This window comes from Lepisosteus oculatus, chromosome 13 (genome assembly GCF_040954835.1).
Source record: "Lepisosteus oculatus isolate fLepOcu1 chromosome 13, fLepOcu1.hap2, whole genome shotgun sequence".
Classification (NCBI taxonomy): domain Eukaryota; kingdom Metazoa; phylum Chordata; class Actinopteri; order Semionotiformes; family Lepisosteidae; genus Lepisosteus; species Lepisosteus oculatus.
Window position 1 is genome coordinate 16048083 of NC_090708.1, and position 24561 is coordinate 16072643.

The 24561-nt window shown below is 40.1% G+C and overlaps 1 protein-coding gene and 2 long non-coding RNA genes across 9 annotated transcripts in view; 2 read left to right on the forward strand and 1 right to left on the reverse strand.

Moving 5' to 3' along the window:
* Positions 1 to 24561, forward strand: part of LOC107079143 (uncharacterized) — a 37290-nt gene that overhangs the window by 3127 nt on the left and 9602 nt on the right. For all 4 annotated transcript variants that reach the window (XR_011191427.1, XR_011191426.1, XR_001480102.2 and 1 more), the window contains exon 2: positions 22858 to 23162. This is a non-coding gene — a long non-coding RNA (uncharacterized lncRNA). The remainder of the gene's footprint in view (positions 1 to 22857; positions 23163 to 24561) is intronic.
* On the reverse strand, positions 1563 to 22886 carry zbtb38 (zinc finger and BTB domain containing 38). Of its 4 annotated transcripts, none has more exons than XM_015361125.2 (3): positions 22780 to 22886; positions 18883 to 18969; positions 1563 to 5949 (listed from the first exon to the last, which is right to left on the reverse strand). In XM_015361125.2, the coding sequence occupies exon 3, from the start codon at positions 5947 to 5949 to the stop codon at positions 1960 to 1962; it is 3990 nt and encodes a 1329-aa protein (XP_015216611.2). In that variant the 5' UTR covers positions 18883 to 18969; positions 22780 to 22886; the 3' UTR covers positions 1563 to 1959. The 4 variants fall into 4 exon arrangements, with proteins under 4 accessions (XP_015216611.2, XP_015216612.2, XP_015216613.2 ...); XM_015361126.2 differs by lacking the exons at positions 18883 to 18969; positions 22780 to 22886 and adding exons at positions 14019 to 14318; positions 14962 to 15738; XM_015361127.2 differs by lacking the exons at positions 18883 to 18969; positions 22780 to 22886 and adding an exon at positions 15784 to 16435.
* On the forward strand, positions 5949 to 19374 carry LOC107079144 (uncharacterized). The gene is made up of 2 exons (XR_011191428.1): positions 5949 to 12881; positions 19159 to 19374. It is a non-coding gene; the product is annotated as an uncharacterized lncRNA (long non-coding RNA).

A 24561-nucleotide genomic window follows, 5' to 3' on the forward strand; every position in this document is an offset into this window, starting at 1 on the left:
AAGTATAGTGTGGACATTTGGTGGTTCAGTGGGTAGCGCTGTCACTTCATAGTTCCAGGTCCTGGGTTTGAATTTGACTCTGTAAGGAGATTCTGTGTTATCCCCACATTTGTGTATGTTTTCTTTTGATACTCCGGTTTCCTCCCAGTCCAAAGACATGCTGCCCAGGTAGGTAATGTACAGTATGTGCCCTGCGATGGAGTGATGTCCTAACATGTGCCCTGTGCTTGCCAAGTTGGTCTTTGACTCACTCTAAGAATCAAGGAGTTGTTGAACTCAGATGAATGAATAAAACATAGCGAAAAGCTAAAATGTTTTTGTAGACAATGGTAAGAACTATTGCTGACCTTTGCACAGAAAGGAAGATGGTCGTGCAGGGTTTGGGTTAACCATGCATCCCAGCTGAAGACTTTGTGAACAAACTGCCTTTGATCTTGTACAGTAACACACATTACTTGCAACTCTGAAATACTGAACATGTGGCTAATGATTCATGGGGGTCGTGTTCTAAATGCTGCAGTGTTTGATGGAATCGACTGAGTGTTTCATATGCAATCTTTGATTTCTGCTCTTCCCAAAATAAGGTTTCAAAAAGTTAGTTTTGTAAGACCTGAATTTTCAAGATATATCCATAAAGCCCTAAACCTAATGTATAACATGTAGCCTTAGATAAAGGGGAAATTACTTTATTCCAAACAAAAAGGCAGCATCAAACAATAAATATAACTGTGAAGTACTTATGACCGTTTATTTATCCTAAATACTTTAAGGAAATGTTAAATAAAATGGTTTTTGCTTCAGATAACCCTGATTTTCATATTGCATAATTTTTTGTCTGTTCTCAGAGATCTGTTCTAGAAACTGCTGAGTATGTTGATTTGGGGTTCAAGCAATCTCGACTTTCATTCGTTAGAGAGAAAGTCATGTAAGTTGCTTTATGTGAGATATTTGGTCTATGTGTGCGGACACTACTTTGCTAAAAAAAAAAATCAGTCATGATACTATTTATGTTGGAAATTTACTGTATAGTTACAGTAGTATGGTTACAGTAAGTTTTGAGGAGGTGCTGCTAATGTGGCACAATGGTTAGCATTGCTGAGACTCTGGGTTCAGTGTTGGACCTGGGGGCTATCTGTATGGAGTTTGTAGGTTCTCCCTGTGTTTGTATGGGTTCTTGCCAGGTGCTCTGGTTTTCTCTGTTCTTGTGCCTTTGTGTGTCCTGTAATGGACTGGTGACCCACCCAGGGTTTATCCCACCTCAAACCTGTTCTCACTGGGATAGGCTCCTGAACTGAACTGAACTGGATGAAGCAGCTAGGAAATGGGTGGATAGGTGATACTTTTGTTACAATAGTAGACTCTCTGTTAGGCAATGTAATGCTATTTGGCTGTGAGAGAGCTGTGAATTGAATACAGAAAGCAAGGTCACTGCCATTTCATCAGTCACACTGCCATTTCATCAGTCAATTGAATCAGATTCATTGGTTACGTAGTAGAAAATTGAAAAAAGTAAATTGTTTAAGCAGCAATCCAGAAAACCAAGCAAAAACATAGGCACAATGTTTCTTATAAATATGAAAAACTACCAAACGTTTATTTGCAGAGTGAAGAAAAATATTTTGTTTTTTGCTAAACATTTACAAGACATAAGTATCCAGGTAGAGGCAGGGGTAGTTTGTTTTGTTGTTTTTTTCTGTTTGTTTTTGTACACGTTCATTTCAGTCTGGGAAAGAATTCTTGTGCCTCTAGGAAAAGCAGCCGCTTATCAAGAAAAACTATTTATCAAAGGTACGGACAACTGTACAGTCCAGAAGATGTGTGAGATCTCTGACTACCTGGTCTTCCGCGACTGTGAGGAAATGGTGTATTTCAGAGTCCTCATTTCACATTATATATGTCTAAGTTCCATGTTTGCAATACTGGCCTTTTCGATTTTTTTTTCTGTGCATTTAAGTTTTGTCAGTAATTGGCTGAAAAGGACATTTCTTCTTTGCAGAATTGCTTGCACTCTGCTTTTCGTCCGTCCGTCCGTGTGCTGCTGAGGAGTACGGGCATCACAGTGCGTGAAGGCGGAAAGGGCTCCGAGTTGCTCTGACGGCTCTTGTGGCCCACAAGCGGAAGGCAGGAGTCAGGGTCTGACCCTCCCGTCAGGAAACCGTGCCTCTGCCTCTGCTCTTCGTCACTTTCCGAGTGCTGACCTCTGGCGTGCTCCTGGAACCCTGGGTTGCTGTTCCAGGCTTTGATCAGTGGGACCGGTGTTGGTGACCCTGGGAAAGATAATGCGTCCTCAGGCTGAGGTGATATGAAACTCTTGATTTCTGGTCTCTTACATTCCTGGAAGTGCCCATTGCTGCTTACTTCACTCTGATCTTCAAGTTTTGGGGCTACGGCTATATCCGTGTCACTGTTCTCTGACATCCGCGTTTTCAGCCCTTCTCTTACGCTAGAAATGCTGCAGAGCAATTTGGCTGATTGTTTATCATCCACCTCCTCCTCTTCAGTCTTAATGCAATGCTTTCTTGTGTGTATTTCCAGGGTGGCTGAAGACTTGCACACCTTCGGGCAGTAGTAGCAGTTGTATCCCTTTCCAGGCTGCTCCACGTGCTTCTTCTCATGGCTCTTCTTGGTGGCCAGGTACAGGAAGCGCTGTGGGCAGAAGGAGCAGCGGTAGCGCTTCTCTGTGTTGTGGTTCTTAAAGGTGTTGTTGAAGCAAGAGCCATCCTCCATGCAGTTCTTGCAGGCAAAGTCTCTGTCACCGTGCAGGTAGGGGCTGTCTGCACTCTGCACCTCACTGGAAGGGCAGCGCTTCCCACACGTTTTACAGACATATAGCGGCTCACTGGGGCGGCAGCTAATTATGTGCGTCCTCAGAGTGGACAAGCTGGAGAAGAGACTTTTGCAAATGTCACAGGAGTAGGCATCTTTGTGGATGCTCTTTCTAAGGTGCTTTCCATTTCCTGTCATGTCCGACGAGATGCTGCCATGTGCATTGGAACTTGTGTCCAGGTAGTGGTCTGCACCGGCTGGATCTGATGTTTTTTCACTGGATCTCGAGCTCCTTCCAGGTGTCCTGCCCCTCCTGCCTCTCCGCCTGTGCTTGGATCTCGGTTTGTTTGCCCCTTTGGGCTTCTTTTTCGGTTTGTAGGAGTAATAAGGACGCCACAGTTTGTCACCGGTGTCACGATCGGTCATATCGTCGTACGGCTCGGGCTCTATAATGGGAGTCACATCTGTCCTGGAGCGCAGACAGACATTCTTGCCAGTCTTTTCTTTGGGCCCTGTGAGAGCGCTCCGATCCTCGTCAGGCAGGTGATTCTGCTTGCACTTCTTCCTCTTCCTTTGAAAGAGTTTCGTCCCCTTTATTCTCCTGCGAATGATGGCCTCGTCCCCGATTTTCACCGTGATCTGGCAGAGAGGAGGGACCTGGCTGTCAAGAGAAGGGCCCGGGCACGCTGGCTTCGCAATGTACGTTTCGGTTTTGCTTCCCATGCAGTGAGCACTTGCAGTTCTGTCAGAAGCGACACTGTAAGCTGGCTGCGATACCTGGCTTACTGCAGTCTCTGTGCCTTGCACAGCTGACAATCCTTCCAAGCGTGCTCCTCCTTGACCTTTATCGTTGTTCGATCCTGGCAAGCTGGCAGTGTTCATTTCTAGGAATGGCATGGGGCTGCCATCATCATTGTTGTTATGAGCTGCTATAGAGCCTGCATCGTTGCCACAGACAATGACAGACGCCGGTCTGGTCTGCATTATAACAGAAGGAACTTTAGACCCATAGCTGGTGATGGAAGATCCCTTATTGTTGTTGTTGCTTGCTATCCCATCAAACACCTGTGTGTCGTGAGAGGTTGAATTCACCGTTTTCTGTGGGCACGTGTCTGCTTCGAGAGATATCGGTTGAGTTCCTCCTGTGTGATCGAATGTAATATGAGGTGCCACTGAGGCAACAACCTTTGGAGTGGCCATGAAGGTCACTGGCATTGAAAATAGTGGCTGTCCCACACAACCACCTTCTGTTCCGCTCATGAGGATGTTTTCCTCAAAGCCAGATGAGGGTGATCTGCAGTTCAAGGAATTCTGGGAACTCTCAGCTACAGAAACTGGAAAGGCTTGGCTGTTGCACTCTGTGCTCTCGGCAAACGTTTGGCTGTATGTTTTATACTGCCTTTTTCTGAACTTCATGGGCAGAAGTCTGTAGAGCTTAATTGGGTAAATGCTACTTTTGAAGCCTCCGTTCGATGACTTCTTATTCACAGCTAACCGCGGGTCAATTCCATGGAAAGATTTTTGGTGGTTTTTCAAGATATAATACGTCATGAACGTCTCCAGGCAGAAAATGCACTGGTAGCGCCTCTCTCCTGTGTGCCAGATTTCATGTTTTGTACGATATTCGGCCAAGGCAAAGACTTTATTGCAGTAATGACACGGGTATGTCCTCTGCCATGAGTGGACGTTTTCGTGTCTCCTCAGGCTAGATAAAGTCACGTATGAGCGCTTACACACACCACATACATATGTCCTGTGCCCGCCGACAACTTTCATGGTGCGGTGCAGCTGCTGCAGGGTCTCACTGGCCTCCATTTGGAAAGAACTTCTGGAGTTACTGTCCGAGATGCCTTCATGGCAGGTAGGGGGTGTATTGTCTTTTGTGCTCGATATGTTATCTGCATCGGAGCCCTTTAATACTTGATCACAGCTCGATTCGTGCTCAGACTCCAATATCGGGGCCTTGGAGCAAATTTGCTCATGATTATGCAGTCGCTTTAAATGCATGAATTTCTTGCGACAAAACTTACAAGACAGATGGCTGACAAATCTCTTTTTGTGGACCTGTATGTGCATGTGAAACAGCGCGTTGTTGCTGAAGGTCTCGTTGCAGTATTCACATCGATCGACATTTTGACTTGGATCTGTCAGTGTTTCGAGTGCAGGAGTGCTTGTTTCCATTGCAGGTGTGTTTTCTGCCAGCGAGCCAATTGCAGAACTCGGAGGGTCATTTTGGCTTTCTGATGTTGCTACAGGACCACCTGTAGTGTTCGGGAAGGCGAGCGGGCTTTCGCTGCTTTGCACAACTGTGGTTTTAATCAGGTTGCTACTGAGTCTGTGGCGTTTTTTCAGTGGACTACAGCTCAGGCTCATCATTGGTTTTGTAAGTACTCTTGTGGGCACAAAGGATTCTTTCCTTCCGTCGTTCAGTTCGGTTTCACTCTGCTCTGTGGTTTTGCGCATCTGGTTTGCAGCATAAGAGTGCTCTGATAGAGCCTGGGTCTGCTCGCAGTCTGCAGCTGCCACACTTTGGGTGGGACATCCCTCTGGGACGTTTTCAGGATCCTGAGACCTCTTTGCGTTGGCCCTCAGGTCAAGCGGGGAAAACAATTCATCGTTAGGCCCTGCCTCAAAAATAGAGAAGGCATTGGTGATCCTTGGCCCACTTGCGCACTCAGATTCTTCAGTTCTTGGTTCGTTGGAGCTGTTAGGGGTTTCCTTTTTCAAGGAGTGGGACTCGGTGCAAAGGAGGGTGCTGTCAGGGCTCGCTTTCTGGACTGCATCAAGGTTTGAAGATCGCTTCTCCTGCCCCGCTAGGTTTTCCAGAAAAGGAATTCCTAATTTCTTACCAGCAGCCACTAACAGCTTGACATCTTCTGAGCCCGTGAGGGCAACCTTCGCGCTGTAGATGAAGTTCAGGATCCCCGCGAATGTGTCCGACTTGAGGTCCAGCAATTCCAGGACCTGACCTGAAACCCAGAATTCTTGAGAGGAGAAGGCATTCTTGAAATAGAAGCTGGACGCCGCCAGCACGTTCTTGTGGGCTTTGAACTTGATGTCTTCCACCACAATCGTCACATCACAGAACATGCCCTGGATGCGTTGGTCATTTAAGCAGCAGAGAACAGTCTGGAAGTGGGAGCTGTCCGTAAGGCTCTCTGATGCAGGAGACATGACTGTCATCTGCAAAGAGAGAGAAAAAAAACAAGAGGCATGTTGCTTTAGATCTCTCCCACTCTTTATTTTAAACTCTAATGTTTAAACTGTACCACGCAGGGTGATAAAAGCAGGCTGCACAGCTTGTAGGCTGGAGTGAGTTGAGAAGGCTGTATGGGGAAACTGAGTTTCTGTAGAAAACCAAAAGAGGGTGGGAGGCAGTCTGACATCTTTTTTTTTTTGCAGTGAGCATTAAATGTTAAAGGAAATCAAGACCTGCATAAGAAGAACATGGTCAAATCTGTGCATTTGTAGATTTTGACTGACCGTTTTTACATAAAGATGAAGTGTGGGAATTACATTTTAGAAAATGAAACGTGAGTTTAATTTCTCGAATTATATTCTCAAGCAAACATTTGAAACTACGTTCTTGAAAAGCCACTTTGTGTACTTCTCCCCTATCGTCACACTAGGTGGCAGTAGTACTTTAAAATCAACGGCGATTGGGGGGGAAAGGCTCCAGTTACACTCGCACTGTTTGTTTTTTACGGTTAACATTACTTGTAAGCGTTTTTAAAGAGAAACCTTTCAGAAAGATCTGTATTTTAATATTGTTGGGAAAACCAAACCATCCATTTATCGATACAACTGCCATTATAAAAATAAAAAATGTGTACCGTTCTGCTTCTTGTTACCACTATACGCTTTATAACTACGCATGAGGTCTTTTTTTACATCCCATTCACTCCAGTTTATTTAAAAGTAGTACATCTTAACGCAATTCTTCTTCAAGCGTTTTAATTATAATAGATATTTAATCACTTGCTATCAATAGATACATATTTCCACAGCTTGAAAGCATAACGTACAGTATACGGTTCTTACATGTGATTGGAAAGTGTCACCAACCAGTAGTCTATGTTAAGTATCAATAGGTTACATCTTTTCATTCTCTTACCCTGTATCCTGTACACTGTATAAAGTGTGGTGTAAACTGATAGAAATGTAGGCTCAGACATATGCTTTAGTGATAACGTTTATCAGTAAGCAGCCTTTCACAGATGCCATCCTAGGAAATATTTCCTAACAAAAAACATCAGTTCAGAGCAGAATTATTCGGGTTGGGATGTTGACCTTTTACGTCCTGGGGAGGTTTACTTGAACTCTTATATATCTTGTATAGTGTTGAAAATCACTGGTTAGGCAGATGTATGCTGTAGATTTGGAAAGATACAACTACTCAGAGAAGCATATCTGCTGTTTCATACTCTAAAACATGACCTGTCGTTTCAGACTTTTTTCATCTCCTATTTTAATGGGTGTGGCCAGATGCCTGTTATTGATACAGATATTTCAACAGTTTGCTGACAGAACAGCTATTGCTGTTTCTTTTTCCAGGGATATTTAATGTTGTAATGCATAAGGCCATAATGCAGTTTAAAATGAGAACTACAGTGGAATATAAATGTCCAAAGGCTGTGTCATTTACCAGACAGTACAGAAAAAGGTCTGAACGATTGCATTTACCCAAGAGGACAGACAAGCCAGCATGAAATATGCATTGGTGCTGGGACCCTTACATTTATACACACAGGTGACAGGATGGGACTAAGATGGCCGGGAACTCTGTTCCCATCACTCTGCTCTCCTCCCCACTGATAGCCAGTGTGAGGGTAACGTTTTGGCGCACTGTGGCTGCCGTCGCATCATCTGGGTGGATGCTGCACGTTGATGGTGGTGGATTTATTATTTTATATTATTATTTTTTTATTATTATTATTATCATTATTAACAACTCTGTAGAACTGTATTAATTGTGATTATCAGAATACTGAGTCAGTCTACATTTTACTTCTGCCACTGCCTTTAAACATTAGGTATCTGCTTTCGTCATTCCAAAATAAACACAGCAGCTAGGACTAGCTGGCTGGATCTTTGCAGCCACAGTTTATTTAACTGTGCTCTTTGAACCGTCACCTGATTCAGTATACCTGCAAAGGCTGCATATCAGGAGACTAAAGATAATTCAGCACAAATTGCAAACTAAACAGCCTGACACACAGTAGCAGCATGTTTTCTTAGGATTTTTAGATACCGTATCTTGTGAATCTTATTACAGAAATGTATAGAGTTATTGTTTTAAGAATTTCAAAATTAGCTGCAATGACAACAATCATTCTAACAAGAATTTATGTTAATCTTCTCTTTTTTTAGCGATTCAGAATTAGGCATGTGGAGCCTGGGAGGTATGTGTCAGCAAGCTATTTGTTGCACAACAGCATACACTGTGTTAGGGACTGTGAGGTTTTATCACCTAAACCCAAACTAGATCCTTGTTTTTTACGCATATTATACATTTCCAGCACGCTTTGCAAGTGATGCAAACATAGACAGAAATATATTTCGCCCTTCATTGGAAAAAATATAATATTATATATGTGACATAATTACAATATAAAATATAAAAATATACAACCATGCTTAAATCATTCAACATCATTTAATCTCCTGACGTTGAAGATGTGAGGCACTGCCTACAAATATAGAGCAAATGAATTTATTAGTTTAGTCTTGCTAAACATATGCCTCATAAATGACTCTTAATAAGACGATAGTATAGGTTAAATGCACAAACATCGTCTAGGCCTTTGTGCTCATTTAGGTGAAACATTTATTACTCTACCGATTGTTAAGTGGGAGACCGTTAACTGGGACAAAAACGACTCGCTGACTTTAACTATTATTCTCGCAAAAGTAGTACTTGATGCCAAAAAATGTATCTAAGTTTGAGGCAAAGGTTATCTTAAATCATCAATTTTTTAATAATCTTCAAATTATTTTTGGGGGGTAACTATTAAATTATTTTACAAGTTAAACAATATTATGAGTTTTCGTTAGCATCTCTAGAGTTATCTTAAATTATTGTAATAATTAAAGGGTTTTTTTAAAATGTGAAAGTGAAAGTGTGGAGTTTAAATCCACTCTGACAAGTAGATGGAAGAGAGAACGCAATGTTTCAGCTGTGGAGATTTCACACACTTGAAACACTCTGCACTCAAAACATTGTGTGTTTTCTCTCTTTTACACTTCAGCACAGAATTAACTTCTGGTGTTCCATATTCAGAGATAAATATGACACCTCCTGTGCTCTTTTTAATTAAGAAGACACAAGCTCTTGTACATTTTGTTCTTTAACTTAACCAAAGCAGCTTCTTTCGAACACAACAGTAACATGTCAGCCGCACAATACCCCAAAGTAAAACATGATTTTAGGTAAAAAAACTCCTCTTCACTGTGTGCCTCAGCAAAGGAAAAGCAACACAAAACTGGTGCTCTGTCTGCATCTTTGTTAAATGTCAAAATTGTAAAATTTCTGTGTCTTTGGAGTTGATACATGTACTCATGAAGGTGATTAATACTTAAAACGTTCCTGTATTACTTAAAATTCTGTTTTAGTTTACCTTTGTACGGTACTGGAAATAGTTTTATTTTGTGAAATACACATTTAAGAGTTTATTAAGCATCTGGAATAAAAATGTGCAGAATTTTCTTTCCAGAGGTATACACTCAGAACATAAACTAAAGCTGCTCACATGAGCCTTTGAAGTGAGAAATGAATTTTGTCTATTTGACAAAATTAGATTCAAACCAAGGCCTATTTCAAGGAGTAAGAGAGAGAAAAAAGCTTTTATCAGAAGGACTGAGAAGCAGGAATAGGAGTTACAGAGGCAGAGAGAAAAGAAAATCAACACAGACCCCAGATATGAAAGATCAAGCCCTAGCAGAAGAAAAAAGTAGAAGAACTAGAGTGTTTCAGAAGAAAATGATAATCTAAAAGGAGCCGTAAGCAAGAGTGGGAAAAAAAAAGATGAGAAAGGCTCTACAATGACCATAGTAGATAGCTGGGAAAAGTTTGAGCCAAGCGAGATTTAGAAACACTCCACAACCAGTCCAAATAAAAGGGGTGATACCACCAACCCAAACTGTAAGTGATGTGAGAATTCAGGACGTGAGAGTAGAAACATGCAAGAGACATAAAAATCTTGGAACATAAAAATGATGAAGAAAAAATACAGAAAGTAGAGGAAACACACCTCTAGAGAAAAACAAACATTGTAACAGGTTTTGTGCATCTCCTAGAAATCCAGTACAAGAAAAGCAGAAAAGAGTAAAGCTCCGACTGAAATTGATCAGCGCAAGTTCTAACACCCTGGTCCTGATAGGAGACTGCCCTGTCTTGTAATTTTTATATAAAAGAGCTTTTTATTCTTTGGTATTTTTGGAGCACATTAAATTCGTATTTTATTATTAAAAAATTGCTGACTAGTTTGGTGTTTTTCAAAGATGTAATTTGATCTTGGAAAGATTTAAAGTCATTTTTGAACAAATTCAAGTAGCGACATTAGAGGAAGCAAGAACCTTTTTAATTTTCTTAATTTTGTTCATCTAGTTTTTATCATCTGAAGTTACCAGTAACAGTTGTGACTTGACAAACTTTTTCGAAGAAAATTCACCTAATTTTGAAATGAGAAGTGCTTTGCGTTCCTGTAAGGCCATCAGGTGGTACTGATAAGAAACCTGTGTCTTAAAGAAATTTAGATTCCATCAATTCAGTACTGGGTGTGTTCAGTGTGTACTTTTAAAAATAAAAAAGCTTCTCTTTTTTTATTTGATAGTGCGTAGCACAACATTATTCAGCTTAAAATAATAAATGCCTTGGAACTAACCCAATTTTATACAAGCAGATGTAATTTATTATCGGTTACATTAACTGTCACTTGTGAGACAGAAGGAAACTGCAGATTTCTATAGGTGGAATTTTACTGATTGTATAAAAGACTCCCCAGGTTGGGCATTTTTGAAACACCCTATTGAGCAGACAGAAAAAGGGTTAAAATATGACTGTCAGGAGGCTGAATCTTAACAGAAAACTTTAGCTCAGGCTATGGTTAACTTAACTATATTGACCAAATCCACTAAACTACTGTAAAAAAGACATTTTGTCTCTGCTCTCATCACCCCGTGGATTCCTCAGTGGTAGGCAAGTGCAAGAGTTCATGAAATTAAGCATTTAGTTAGTAGCTTTGCAAACAATTAGAGAAGGAATTGAATGCTTGCCTAAGTGAAAGCTGCTTGTTCGGGTAGCCTTTACCGTTTCGAGGTGGAAAAACAAGCAGGCTGGAATGTTTCTACTGGCGTAACTCCCAAAGCTCTTTCCGGCCAAGAAGAAATCTACACTACACATGGGCTACTTCTCCAGTACACCAGAGCAGTGCTCATTGCTTTTGCTCTGAAGAAACCCGCACACCAGCACTTGCTTTAACCTTTGGTTTAATGTGCCTTTCATTTATCAGGGTTTAAGCACCTCAGCATTGTAAAACTGCTGTTTCTCAGCTGTCTGAAGTGGCAGGTCATCTGCATCAGCCTCCAGTGATGAATGTGCAAGTTCATGATTTTGCACAAAGAAGAAAAAAACAATTTCCTGCCCACATATAACTGCTTAGCAAAGTGCCTGTGATTTTTTTTTTGCTCAGCTGGCAGTTTTAATGTGCAAAATGGGTAAATTATCTCTCTGTCAGAATCCATTCTCCTGTTATTCATAGCAGCCATCAGTACTGTGCGTGCAAAAAGGGAAAAAAGGTCTCTACAGCACTGACAATTGTAGCTTCAGAAGCTGCTTCTGTGGAAGTTCTAGCTTCCCAGTCCTCTATAGACATGGTTTTTAGGATTTTCCTTTCTTTCATTAATGACTCAAGAGAGTAAGCCTAGTAAAGCAGTGTCTTTACTGACACTTAAAGAGCCTTCAGTAATACAATTTAAACTATTCAAATAACGAATAGCAATCAGGCCAATAATTTTTTACAATATAGTGTATCTGAAAGCTAACTGAATCTAACAATATATACATTTGTAACAGAATAAGAACCTGTATATTCTATATGGGCCATTTTTCTTTACTGTACTTTATGCCATTATAAGGCACAACAAAATCTTGTTGATCTTGTATGAAATATACACTTAAGAAATCAAGCATTAATTTGTTTTCAGCTCAATAATCTTCTGAAATACAGGTATGCTTCATATATATAAGAATGTTGTGCACATACAGTATATGAGAATTAATTTAATTGTAGCGGAGGATTGTGGGGAAACCAATTATATTCTACAGATATGCATAAAATAGTTGAGTTCAAAGCTGACACCCTTACGCAGGCCGTACGGTCGTCTTGAGCATAAATAGAACTATATACAGTAAATATTTATCACCACTTTTTAGTGTTTGTCTCAGCTTTTCGTTTTTAGGCCGAGGTTGGTTTACAAGATGGTCCATGTGGGAAACATATTTTGCATTCAGTGTTTTTCAGTTTTACTCATGGGGAGCTTTACTGTGGGGAGTTGAAATGGACTTCTCTGATATGAACAACTACTTGTGCGAAATTCAGGGCAAGCGTTTTTTATATATATATCAAAATATATAACGGATAATGTCATTGAAGAGAATGACGTGACATGCAAGAACTATAGTAACATAGCTCAATTTTACAATGACTCATTTTTCGTAAAGCTCAGAGTCAGGAGGGTGCAATCAGACTGTTTCTCTCATGCTGAGTAGCCATTTTACCCTGATTCACAGTCGATGTTGGAGAGATAAAATGGCTGCCAGACATGTAGACTATACGTAACCAGGCAGCCCAGAAGAATTTTCTCAGTCACTAGTCACTTGTCTTATGATTTGCAGATTTTTTCTGCATTCTAAAATTTTGCAGATGACAAGGTTAACAGAAAAAAAAACTGCCCATCAAGGCCCTGATATTTACAAAAGGGAATGAAACATAATTTTGGACACTAAAAGAAAAAAAAATGTTTCACAGTCATTGTTACACTGTGGATTATTTTCAAATCAATGCATTTATTACATTGATCATCTTTAAATGCAGCTGGGAAATATCTTGTTCAATGTGAGTACAATCTCCGTTTAAACACAAAATGCAACGGAACCCATTTTTAAAATATATTTGCTTTTCGGCCGCAAATCCGTTCTGAGCAGTAAACATTTATGTACATTGAAATATCGACCTCCAGCCAGTTTATGAAGGTGTGATAGGTAGTCTAACAGAAATACCAGTTTCTATCACCGCCTGATACATTTCACAATCATTCTGAAAGGTGAAACTGTGCAAAGATGTGAGATATAAACTGCACTTCATTTAGGCCCTCTATGGTTGTTTGTGATATTATCTGTATTATTTAGTTCTGAATCGGAATCGAAAGAAAAGCTGTGTCCTGCTCTGTACTTAGGTTAACATTGAGAAAACAGTAACGCTTTATCCTCTCTGCCTCCAACAGGATGTGGTTGTCAAGGAAACAGGCTGTGGCGCAGTATTTATTGGGATTCAACTGAATTCTAAGCTACTGCATTAGCTGTCTAGGGATTTATGCATATACATGGCAAGTAATATCCATTTCATCACTTTATAAATCTATAGCACTAAGGAAGAGATGAATTGCGAAATAAGTATGGTAGTTCCCAATTACTATTAGAGAATTCTGTAATGAGAGAATTGTTATGTCAACATTATGCATTTCAAATGGCACATGCCATCTGTATTCGTACAATATCTGGCACTTTGTTTAGCTCCTGTCACTGGCACCACCAGCCTTAAGTGCTAAAGGCTGATGTTCCATAATTTAGGCTGGTACTTATTTGACATTGTGGGGTAAAATTTAGCATACCGTGCTTATATATTTTTCTCCTCTGCTGATTATTTGGAAAAAATATTTTTTTGTCATCGTTGATCTGTGCTTTGTCTTATTTAAGTTTAGCGTAAAACGACTAGTCGTCATTTAAGGGCACACCGTCAGCCACGCCCAAAATCCAGTTTGTTTTTCCATAACATACAAGGCTAACCTTTCGAAAAGACAATTCTTTCTGTCACAAAGTGCGGAGTGCAGCGCGTCTGGAATAAAAGGCATATTGCTAAAATAGTGAAAACATTGTTAATTTATCCTTAAATTATAGCTGTAAGAGGCTCAACATTTTTCTCCATCTGTCTTATTTAAAAGGTTGTCTTTGATAAATAACATGCATAACATACCTGAAACCATCAGTGAAAATTATGCCGCAGAATATAAACGCAAAAAGAAACCATGCAGTAACACTCTTCTACGATTTGTAACCTATACAATTTCTACGTTTAAAAAAAAATCTTCATGAACTGAAGGCGAAAGCAGCTGTATATTTGAGCAGACTTCATTCCTGGCATTTCAGCTGATCAAGGCTCGGTGCAATTCTCCCTTTTCCAGGCTTCGGAGAGACTTCCTTCGCGAAGCTGTTTCCTTTTTCTCTCAGGGTTGCAGAACTCAAAAGCTGACCATCGTAAAGGGCACTTGTCATGCTAACAGAAAATCAACCTATTGGTATCAGTGCCGAAAATATTAGTCACAAGCACAAGTACCAAAGCCTCCTTCAACGCCAGCACCGCATTAAAGTTAAAAATAGCCTTATCGTGCTTGCAACCTGCATCACGAACCAGAGCAATTTAAAGCCGAAGAGGAAACATCAACTTTATTTAGCTTAGTTGTGTGCAGACTGAATACCCAGAAGTGCATTTCGCATCACATCAAAATCTGACTTTGTGACTGCAAAAACTGGGATTCACGACATGCCTCGGATGAATGAAGTACAGATAGTACAGCAATGACTACACCGCGTAACAAAATATTTTAGCTACTTGCAGGCAATCTTAAATACCTTACAGCGCAGCACAGAACACGTCAAACGCAGAGGTACAGTTCAGCGCAATGTCATACATATACACACATATGTACAGCATTTACAAACTCACATCCACAACACCAGAGATGATACAATAAAATCAATAGCAAGCATGCAGAGACAAGAGGCATTGTTAATCCTGTCTGCCTGCCTGCCATTTTAAGCTTGCAGGAGTGCAGTTTAAGAAAAAAAGAGAGACAGAGAGAAGCAAATTACACTACACCAGAGAGCTCTGCAAAGGGAGAATGTAAGGGACAGCTCACCTTAAAAGCAGTAGCTGATTAATGTACACATTGACATTGCACTATCGGCCACAGAGAGAGCGCAGGATGAATGGGGCAGTAGGAGGCAACGGGGAACAGTGTCATCATCAACTGGTGATGCGAAATGAGCCCGATTGCAAAAGGGAGGAGAGCTAACCCAAATTCAGCTGTGAGACCGGGTAGCTGGCACTTCCCATGCAGATGCTTGTTAAACAGCGTGAAACTTACCCTCTCACCTGCTTGTAATGCACAGTGGTAAACAGTCCTGCTTACAAGATTCATAGTGTTTTTTGGCGGTGCAGATCGTGAAGCTCTTCATAGCTGTGTCAGTAGGAAAGCAGTGCATTTATGCGTATGTGGTTATTGTTACGATTGCTCTTTCTTAAGGAGAAAGTGGAGGCTGTGCAGTAAAGGAAGACAAAGGCAGCGTGCTCCTGTTGTTTTCCCGAAGTGCATCACCTAAAGTGTGTTTCAGCACTGCAAACAATCACCCTGCTCACTGACACGGGCTCTGTCACATGAGCGCCTGTTTATGTTTGCGCTGCAACCTATTAACCACAAGCACATACAGTGGAACTATTTCTAGAGGATGGTACATCGGTGTTTTTTTAATGAGCCTTAGTCGTCACCTTAACGTTTTCTAGCCCTGCTGCAGGAGCAGAAGTAAACAAGGCCCTTTGTTTGGCAATGATCCATGTCCTAAGCTGTGCATTTTCAGTGATTTTTAGATGCAAAATATTCTGAACAAAAATCCCACCAGCACAATCAATCCTGTGAACACACAATGCAAGATAAATAGCCAAAACTTGAACTCATACTGACCTATAAAGAGTAAGGAAGAAAGCAGCAGATTTAAATCATATGCTGAGGACCACAGCCAGGAAACTGAAATGTTACTAAGCGACAAAACATAAAAGCCGAGCCCAGAGATGCCTTATCAGTACAATATTAGAAAAACAAAACCCCTGCACAACTGTTAAATGAAATAGCCATAATCTGCCTCAGGTTATCTTCACACTGCACAGCCATTTTGCTAGATGAACGTCCCTCGTCCCTCTGACATCATCAAGTCCAAAAATGCAGTTTTTTCTGCGCTGAAATCCAGGCAGCACTCTTGAACACAACCATCTTAAAATGCGCACACTCATGCTTGCTACTGACTTGCAGCCAGATAACCGTTGTCTAGCTTCAGCGTACTTGCTTGTGTCATTATGTAACAGCTCGCCGTTTCATTCCTGCCGTTAGGACATATTTTGGTGCTCAGAAGCCAGATTAAAATTACTTATTGTGTTTCTGATTCGACATGTAGGTACATTGCATGCGTAGCTGTGGTACAAGTGTTCTTTGCTTTTTGTTTTCCGTCTGCTGTCGAAGTTTTATTTTCACAAAGGAAAATCAATTACCCTCTTTTTGAATGTTATGATGCAAAAACTGAAAAGCCTTCACAGTATGTTCCTGAGTCTGGTAAGCTGTCTTAGAATTTGACACAGTGCTAAAAATTCTAGTCCACAGTAAACAGCAGAGAAATTATACTGTACATGTATTACAGTGACAGCCTTTCAGAAACATGCCCAGTTCTTATATACATATAGTAATGTACTTATATAATATGTAATGTACAGTACATGATACAGTATACACACATAGGACTTGGAAATTTAAAGCTATTTCAGATTCTTCAGTCACACAGACATACTAATTTATAAATGAACAGATGGAGCTGCTAAAAACAAGAACTGGTATGCAAAATTGTTAGGTTTCTGATTTTGAAAAAGCTAGTTAATACAAGCACTGATGGTGGAAGAAAATATAGGCTCATTTTTAACAAAAAGTGGCTCTGTTTGAACACTGTCTATCTTTTACACAGATGTAGGTAATAAAGTACATACAGTATGTGTATATATCTATCAGCCTGCAAAATTGCAATAAACCAGCTTTAACTTTTAAAAGGAATATTAGCATTTTTTATGTTTAGCGCTTTTTTGTATTCATTTCTCTGCACTGACTTGACAAAATAGTAAAGCAAGGAGCAGCAATATAGGATTGAATTGAGAAGAAAAACAAACTTCTCCTGTCAGATAATTTTATCTTGCTAGACAGTATCGTCATATTAGTGAGTCAGACCTGAACTTTTTATTTTCGCACAATCAGCACAACGTTCACGCAAAGATGGCCTGTTAAATTACAGGAAGCAAAAAACTTCTCATGGCAGATTCAGCATTAATTGACTTGGAGGAAATCTCCAAATTTAAAATATCAAAAGGATATAAGGTTAATAATAGTAATTACACTATACATTAAAATAAATGAAAAAGGAAGTTTCTTTGAGGGTTCCTTGCAGAGTTGTTTTTGTTCAGTCCCAGAAAGACTGTTTCTATTAATCTGACATTTCATGATTTCCTCCCACTATTTCAGTATCGCTCTTGATATAAATGTCCTTTCCAAACAGTACAATACTACGTATTGTACTCAAAAACAGGAAAAAGTATAGTAATAAGTAATAGTAAGTACAATAAAGGATGCTAGTATATTCCATGCCAAATGCACACCAACTTTTAAACATACAGCTACTGCATTTTAATTACACAAACAATTGTATAATTACTTTTTTGGATCTTATTTCAGGGACTGATGACTTGTATGGAATTTGATGACTAATTTTGTGATGATGGGAAATAAATAGCTCAAAAGATATGCCAAAAAAAGCAAAGGTTTAAGTCTTTATTTTAATTATCATGGTATGAATCCTGGTGTACTTGGAAACATATAGTGAGAGTAAGCACAAAGCATCGGGAACTTCATTACAAAAAACTTCACCATGCTACCAATAAAGACATACTGTAGCAGTGTACTCTTTAACCTCATGTGGTTTGACAGCATTATTTTTTACCTTACTTACTCCATCCTCACTCATTAAGAGAGGCCTTTAAATCTTCTGGGATTGTCACATTTACAGGCATTTTTATTCTTAATAATTATTATGATCAAATAGTAATAATTTGTGTTCTGTGGGGGGTTGATCATTAGCCACATTTATTTTCTAGTCAATACTAATATGCCACCTGCCAGACAGTGTTATCAAAGATACGGACTAGAGGAAAAGAAGAACACGCTGGGGAATGAAATGAGCCATTGAGTACTATGTTTACGATAATCATCTTGGCCTGCTTCTCATATCATTCAGTTCAGTGACTGAAATGAGTGGGGCAGCAGCAGATCTATAAGCAAATTCAAGTAATTTGCCACAAAATGAATGTGCAGGAGTCTGCAAAATGAACAGCTGCACATGAAAACAAGTCCTAACCTACTCGTCCACAGGTGCTAGCTTATTTGCCTTTCGCATTTCTACTTACTTTTTTCGACATAAATAGTTTCTTGAGAAAGAAGTTACCAACCGAAAATAGAGTAATAAAGAAAAAAATCCAAACTGTTGTGTGGGATTTTTTTCCCTCTGTTTAATTTCCATGCTGACTGTTCCCAATTATGAATCAGGAACTTTTTGTGATTGGAGAAAATGGTTGGGCAAAGCACATCAATAGAACTGATAACATTTTAAAGCGGGTTTTACATTTGTAAGCATCCTGTGCTTACAAAGCATGAGCACCCGGCATTCTGAAATATGAAGTATTCTGAGGATGTGCAGAAGCCTATGCTAATACAATTAATTAGGATTAGGGAGCTGGGATTCAACTAACCTGTTTATAGCTCAGCCTGTTAGGTAACAACTTGTGTATCTGCTGCTGCATTCGTTGTGCCACATTTTGCACCTTGATGGAAAATGCTTTACTTCAAGTGCCTTGCTCCGTTCTTACTCATAGCTGTACGGAAGGCAGAAAAGGGTAGGATACATCTTCCAGTCTATCCATGCATGTCTAACCTATAAAAACAGAGTGCAGGTAACTATAGTTGGCTGTGTCTTACCTGGACTGGGAATCTGTGAACAGCACCACCTCAAGCCGTCTCCTGTGTCCATCAGCCAGAAGCCCCTTTACAGCCTTGCTCTGCTTTCTAGACGAGGAGGGGAAGTAAAACCACAAACAAGTAAATTCTACAAAAGTTTTAACGCTGTGACCCAAAACCACTCCCAGGCTAAAGGCGACATTCATGCTGTATTGCCAATGAGTCATTTTAGCAGAAATAACTATATACCTCTGAAGAAACTTTTAATGTATTGGTTTTATTTCCATTTCTTTACAGGTTTTGAGGCCGAAGAGTTTTCAGTTGCTTTAATGCTGCCAAAATCTTGAACAGATTAGCAATGGTTAAGCAAGCATGAAACGCCGGCTGACACACCTGAAGAAGGCTTAACAAATGCAAAACAATGTTTTTTTTTTCCTTTCTGCTCTTTAACATGGAAATAACTTTACTCATTCCTAACACAAAGTCCTGGTCAAATAAACCCATCTTCATTAATCTTGTCTCTGTATCGTTTTTGTAACCATGAAACTGGTTCTTGATTACATTATTATCTAGCCAGCTTTGGCTATGCACAAGACTTAATTATGCCTGAACAAAATACCTGAACTAAAACCCTACTCTGCCATGTGAACTGCTCTCAGAGAACGGGCTATAAACCAGCGTTTTATACCATCTTTTCAAGCACATGCAGCTTTATACTGCACCAGTTTTGTTTTTTTGTTTTCCATGTACTTGTTAACCATTAGCAACACAAACATCACATTTATTCTTACCACTATTGTAACTGTGGATGATGATCTCAACCAAAAGAAAAAAATAAAACTGAGCAATTGATCCTGAATTGTATCTTCTAATGGCATGCCAGTGACAGTTTAGATAGAACCCAGTGTGTATAGTAAATTAAGTAAACAAATTGTAGACCTTTTTGTCCCAGTGTATGAGCAATTAGATGCATTCAGAAAATATTTTCATACTAGCCACATTTAACTACTTAATTACAGCTTTAACGAACTATAAAGTTGCTTGATTTCAACATTTGCAAGTTTTTGTTACTTCGAGATTTGGTGTTTGCTGTTACTCATGAAACACAGTAGTAAGAAGGCAACCTCCTACATGATTAAGAGCTGACAAAAATAAAACCATCGTAATCAGTCCTATTATTAAGAAAGTTAAGCCTTCGATTGCATAACTGAGAGCTCGGCTGGAACAAAAACCAGCAGGTATGTGGAACTCCAGAACCAGGATTAGGAATCGCTGCCTTCCTGAGTTAGTGCTTTTTCAGAATGGGGAACAGTTATGCCAGACTAAATTTTAAAAGACAGTATGATGTCGGCCTATTTTTATTTTTAATAAGAGGTGCTGTTTTTTCTTATTAGAATTAACCATATGAAGCTTTAACAGTAGCAACATTTTCCAAAAAAGGCCTTTCTCTTTTTACCTGGAACATCAGCTGAAATTAGGAGATAATGAGGAGAGAGAGCTGCTGTTCTGCAGCGTGTTCTTCATAAACTTTCAAGTTACCTGAAGCACCAACACTGTTGCTCCGACAACTCCATGAGATTTCCCAGTCTAGACACCTACAGGTATGTAAAATAGCACAACCTCTACTGTGCGATTTGTCCTCAGAGTCCTCAGATGTGTCTCAGTGCTGTCCTATAATAATTCTGGTATTCTATAACTGCTGTTGACTGACTGTTTCCATATGTCTGTTTACAGAATCCAGCAACTGAGACCAATTTGATCTGTAAATGTGAATGAATCCTCTCAGGCAAATCTGACCAGTCCCTTGCCATAACATTTTGTTTAAAGGCACCCACACTCTGTCTAAGAGACTATAAAGTAAAATACCAAATGGCATCTTAACTTGCCGTTTCTTCTCAGATATGCTATAGTGTAATATAGAATTGTAGGCATAAGCTCTTTGTTGCTCTGCTCTTTGTGAACGCTGGGACCTTGTCATTCATGGTGCTATCCTGTGATGAGTATCTCAGGACAGTGCACATGTGAGATGGTCATTAAAAAAAGATAGTTCAGTAGGGAGCTGCGTCAGCATGTGTAGGCTGCAAAGGAACAAGTAAAGGTTTATTCCATGCTGAGAAGAGAACAAAAGAAATATGTTTCGGCTGTGGAGCCTTCTTTGGCTTCTTTGGAAGGCTCCATAGCCGAAAAGTTGTGTTTCTTTTCTTCTCTTTTAAGCAGGAATAAGCCTTTACCTGTTCCTTTGCAGCCTGCATATGCTAACGCAGCCACCATCTTGAACTACTTCGGCTCACTTTTGCTGCATCCCACTATGCCTTCTGCTTAATCTTCGTCATTCCTTCTCCCCCTGGGCTACTTGCCCCTTTCTCTCACCAAACCGGCATTCCGTCTCTTCACAGAGATCTGTTCCAAGACCAAGCCTTCTAACCACCTCCTCAAACCCGAAAAAGACTCCACAGCCTAAACACACCATTTCTTTTTTTTTCTTTTCAGCATGAAATAAACCTTTACTTGTTCCTTAAAACAAGATGTTTATTGGTGCTCTCCTATTAAGGTGGCCCAGGCAAGTGATTTATCAACTGCACCGGAACAGCAAATGCATGCTGATAAATACGTAATCATGGAAAGTGTTTTCTAAGAAATTACACATACTGTATTACAAGGAATTAGCTATCCAAGCCCAACACCGATTGATCCTAGAGAACTGTATTTATCAGATACAGCTTGGTATATAAAGTACATGAAAACACGCTTTGGCTATATACTGTAGATGTTTTGTTCTGTTTATGGACAAGTGAATTATGCCTTTAGTTTTTACATGTACATATAATCACTTTGAGGTGTGTTAATTGAGGGACGTCTTGCAATTTTCAGTGTAGATGTGATGAACCTGAAAGCACGTTGAAAATGAACAAAACCAAGACAATTTCAAAACAGGTATAAAGCAGCAGTGAAGGCAAAGAGAAAAAGTTCCCATTGGTAATGTACAATGAAAGTGTCTTTGTATTTATATTAAATACATCTACTGTACACTGATGTTTACATTCCTATATTTCATGCTGTTTAGACAGAGATTCAATTTTTGCAGTCTCGATATCCAAATATCAAGAAGCTAATGTTGCTTGCTCAGCCAAATTCATACTAAATTAAACTAATGAATAAATTAATAAATTTGCCCTAGGAGCCACAGTGTGTGCATGCAGTAACTTGCATGCTTAAACCCGTAACTCTTTGCTCGCCATGCCTGGCTGCCTTTACAAAGAGATCCGGGTTTCAGGAGATAAGAAGTACAGATGATTAAACGTGTGGTGGAGGTGTCCTTGGGCTTGTGGCTGCGGCCCTGAGAATGAAATAAACACGGGTATCGAAACATGGTGTCTCTGGCTGTCCTGGAGCAGGGCAGGAAGCGTTTGGCCGGCGGAAGTGAGCGCGTTGTCTCCAAGATGGAGTGCAGGAAAAGTGACAGCGCTCAGCGGTAGAGGCTGCAAGCCCTTTACAGCCCTGTACAGAAATATCCCAGCTCTGCTGCATGCGGGACCTTCCGTGTTTTCAATCAACCCTCAAGACTGGACGGAACAACACGTCTTTAATTACAAATAAGGAGAAAGAGGGACCTCCCATACATTTGTGAGACTTGTCTGCTTAATCAAGGAAAACGTTTTGTGCCGAAAAGGAACCAAGCCTTTTAATCTGCAGTCTACACTTCTGATAGCTGAGCCACAAAACATGTTGAGAAAGACACCGATATCTTTCTTTCAACCCGTGTATTCAAAACGTATTAAGGCAAAGACGTAGTACAGTATTATATTTATACTATTAAGTAACTGAATACTTTACTCTTCGGCCTTGCAGGGCATTTTATTTGATAGGCCCTTGGTTTGTATTTGGCATTTTCACAGTAACCTTGATTAAAGGATTTACCTTCCACACCTTCCTCCTGAGGTTTCTCTGGCCCCGCTGGGCTGCTGTGTGAGCCTGTTTCCCTTCCTCCTTCCCCAGCCAGTCTGACAGGGCCCTGGAACCAGCGCTGCGCCTGCTGCCAGCACTGCGTCACGGGAGCAGCCTTGGAGCGCAGAGGAGCAGGGAGCCTGCCAGCAGCATCAAGTGACCCGGTGAGGCCATGACGCAGCCCTGGAAAACTATCACAGACAGGGGAAGAAACAACACCAGGCATGAGAAGACCCCATTTGCTCTCGGATCCCCCGGAGCTGCCCTTCATTACATCCAGAAAACTGAAAGGAATAGGGTATTTTTATTCTGTCGTCTTCTGGTTTTCAAAATAAAAACGATCATACCGTGTTAGGGTAAGAATTTTCTGTTCGTACTGTATATACTGTACATACAAATAATATATAACTATTGCATATACTGTGATAGTACTTGGAAATAAACAGAAATATGGTATTTTTGTTTTTTAATATACAACATGCTGTTCTCACCCTCGTTGCTTTTGGCACTTTGTGTCTACTATTTTTGTTACACTCTTCCTTACAAAGGAGGAGCAGCAGCCACTAATTAACTTGTGCGCTGTTTAGGTGACCCCAGGCCTGTGGACAAAACGATGGCTTTGATAAAGTCATACTGGTGTTGGCAACTACAGTAGCAGTTTATTCAATAGACGCGTTGTGTGCGTGATTATTCAAGCCACAGCAGTCTCTCAGGTCTCTCCTTTGCTTGTGACAATCATGATCACACAACAGTCAAGTTACTCCAACGAGACTGTAAACGAAAAAGTTGCTAGATGCAGAAATATGCACTATTTTTTGTTGTGTCTAACTACTTTGGGTTTCAGCCCAAGAGTCCACATTCGGCGTGGTGCAGTGGTCCGAGCTCTAGACTTTTAACTGGGTTGTAGGTTGAAATCCCAGGCTAGATACTGTTGTTGTACCCTGGAGCAAGGTACTGTACATCACCCGAATTGCTCCAGGAAGTACCCATCTGTATATAAAGGTGCAAATATAAGTCGCTTTCGCTAAATACGTTAGCCACGTAAATAAAAACGATTGAATAAAAAAAACAAAGCGGGAAAGAAACACCACACGCAGTATTCCTGCCTCGTTCTGTTTTAAAGAAGCGCTTTAAAATAACAAAAATAAAGATGGAATAGAAAATGTCAGACGTTAAACTTCTATGTGACTGTCATACAAGAGATTCCCACAACGGGAATAAAAACCTGCCCTTTGAAATAGGCCTTCTTCGTCGAAGTAATTTAAAATCTGAATATGATGCCTTCACACGTTCTGAAAAGCCTTATGCCTTCAAATTATACCTTTATTCAATTAAAACAATATCGTGTAGAGAAGCGGTCACCATGATAAATAATACAAAAAAAAGAAATCTTAGAATAATACGATCTTAAAATCAGTGGAATTATTTATTTCTGAACTGTCGTATATACGCTGTTTTCTTTCAGTCTGAAAATACTTGTTACGATCTTGTTGTCTAAGTACTGTATGTGTCAATTCCTGCAGCTGTTTCTGCTTGGATTATCACTTGTCACGGTAATCTACGCTTCCGGCCTAAAATGCTAAACTGCAAAATTCCTCATGTGCCAAACTGTAACATTTTAATGGAAGGTTACTGTATGTTAAAAAAAGATGTTTTTCCTTGTTTTGCTGTGACTTGTAGTGCACAGCTGAATACTACTGTGCATGCCTAAATCTGGGCAAGTACCACACAAAAATAAATTAAGGACACTTTTAC

What these genes read in the sequence shown, in the direction of transcription:
- zbtb38 (XM_015361125.2), bottom strand. Translation starts at nt 5,949, where the DNA reads ATGACAGTCATGTCTCCTGCATCAGAGAGCCTTACGGACAGCTCCCAC.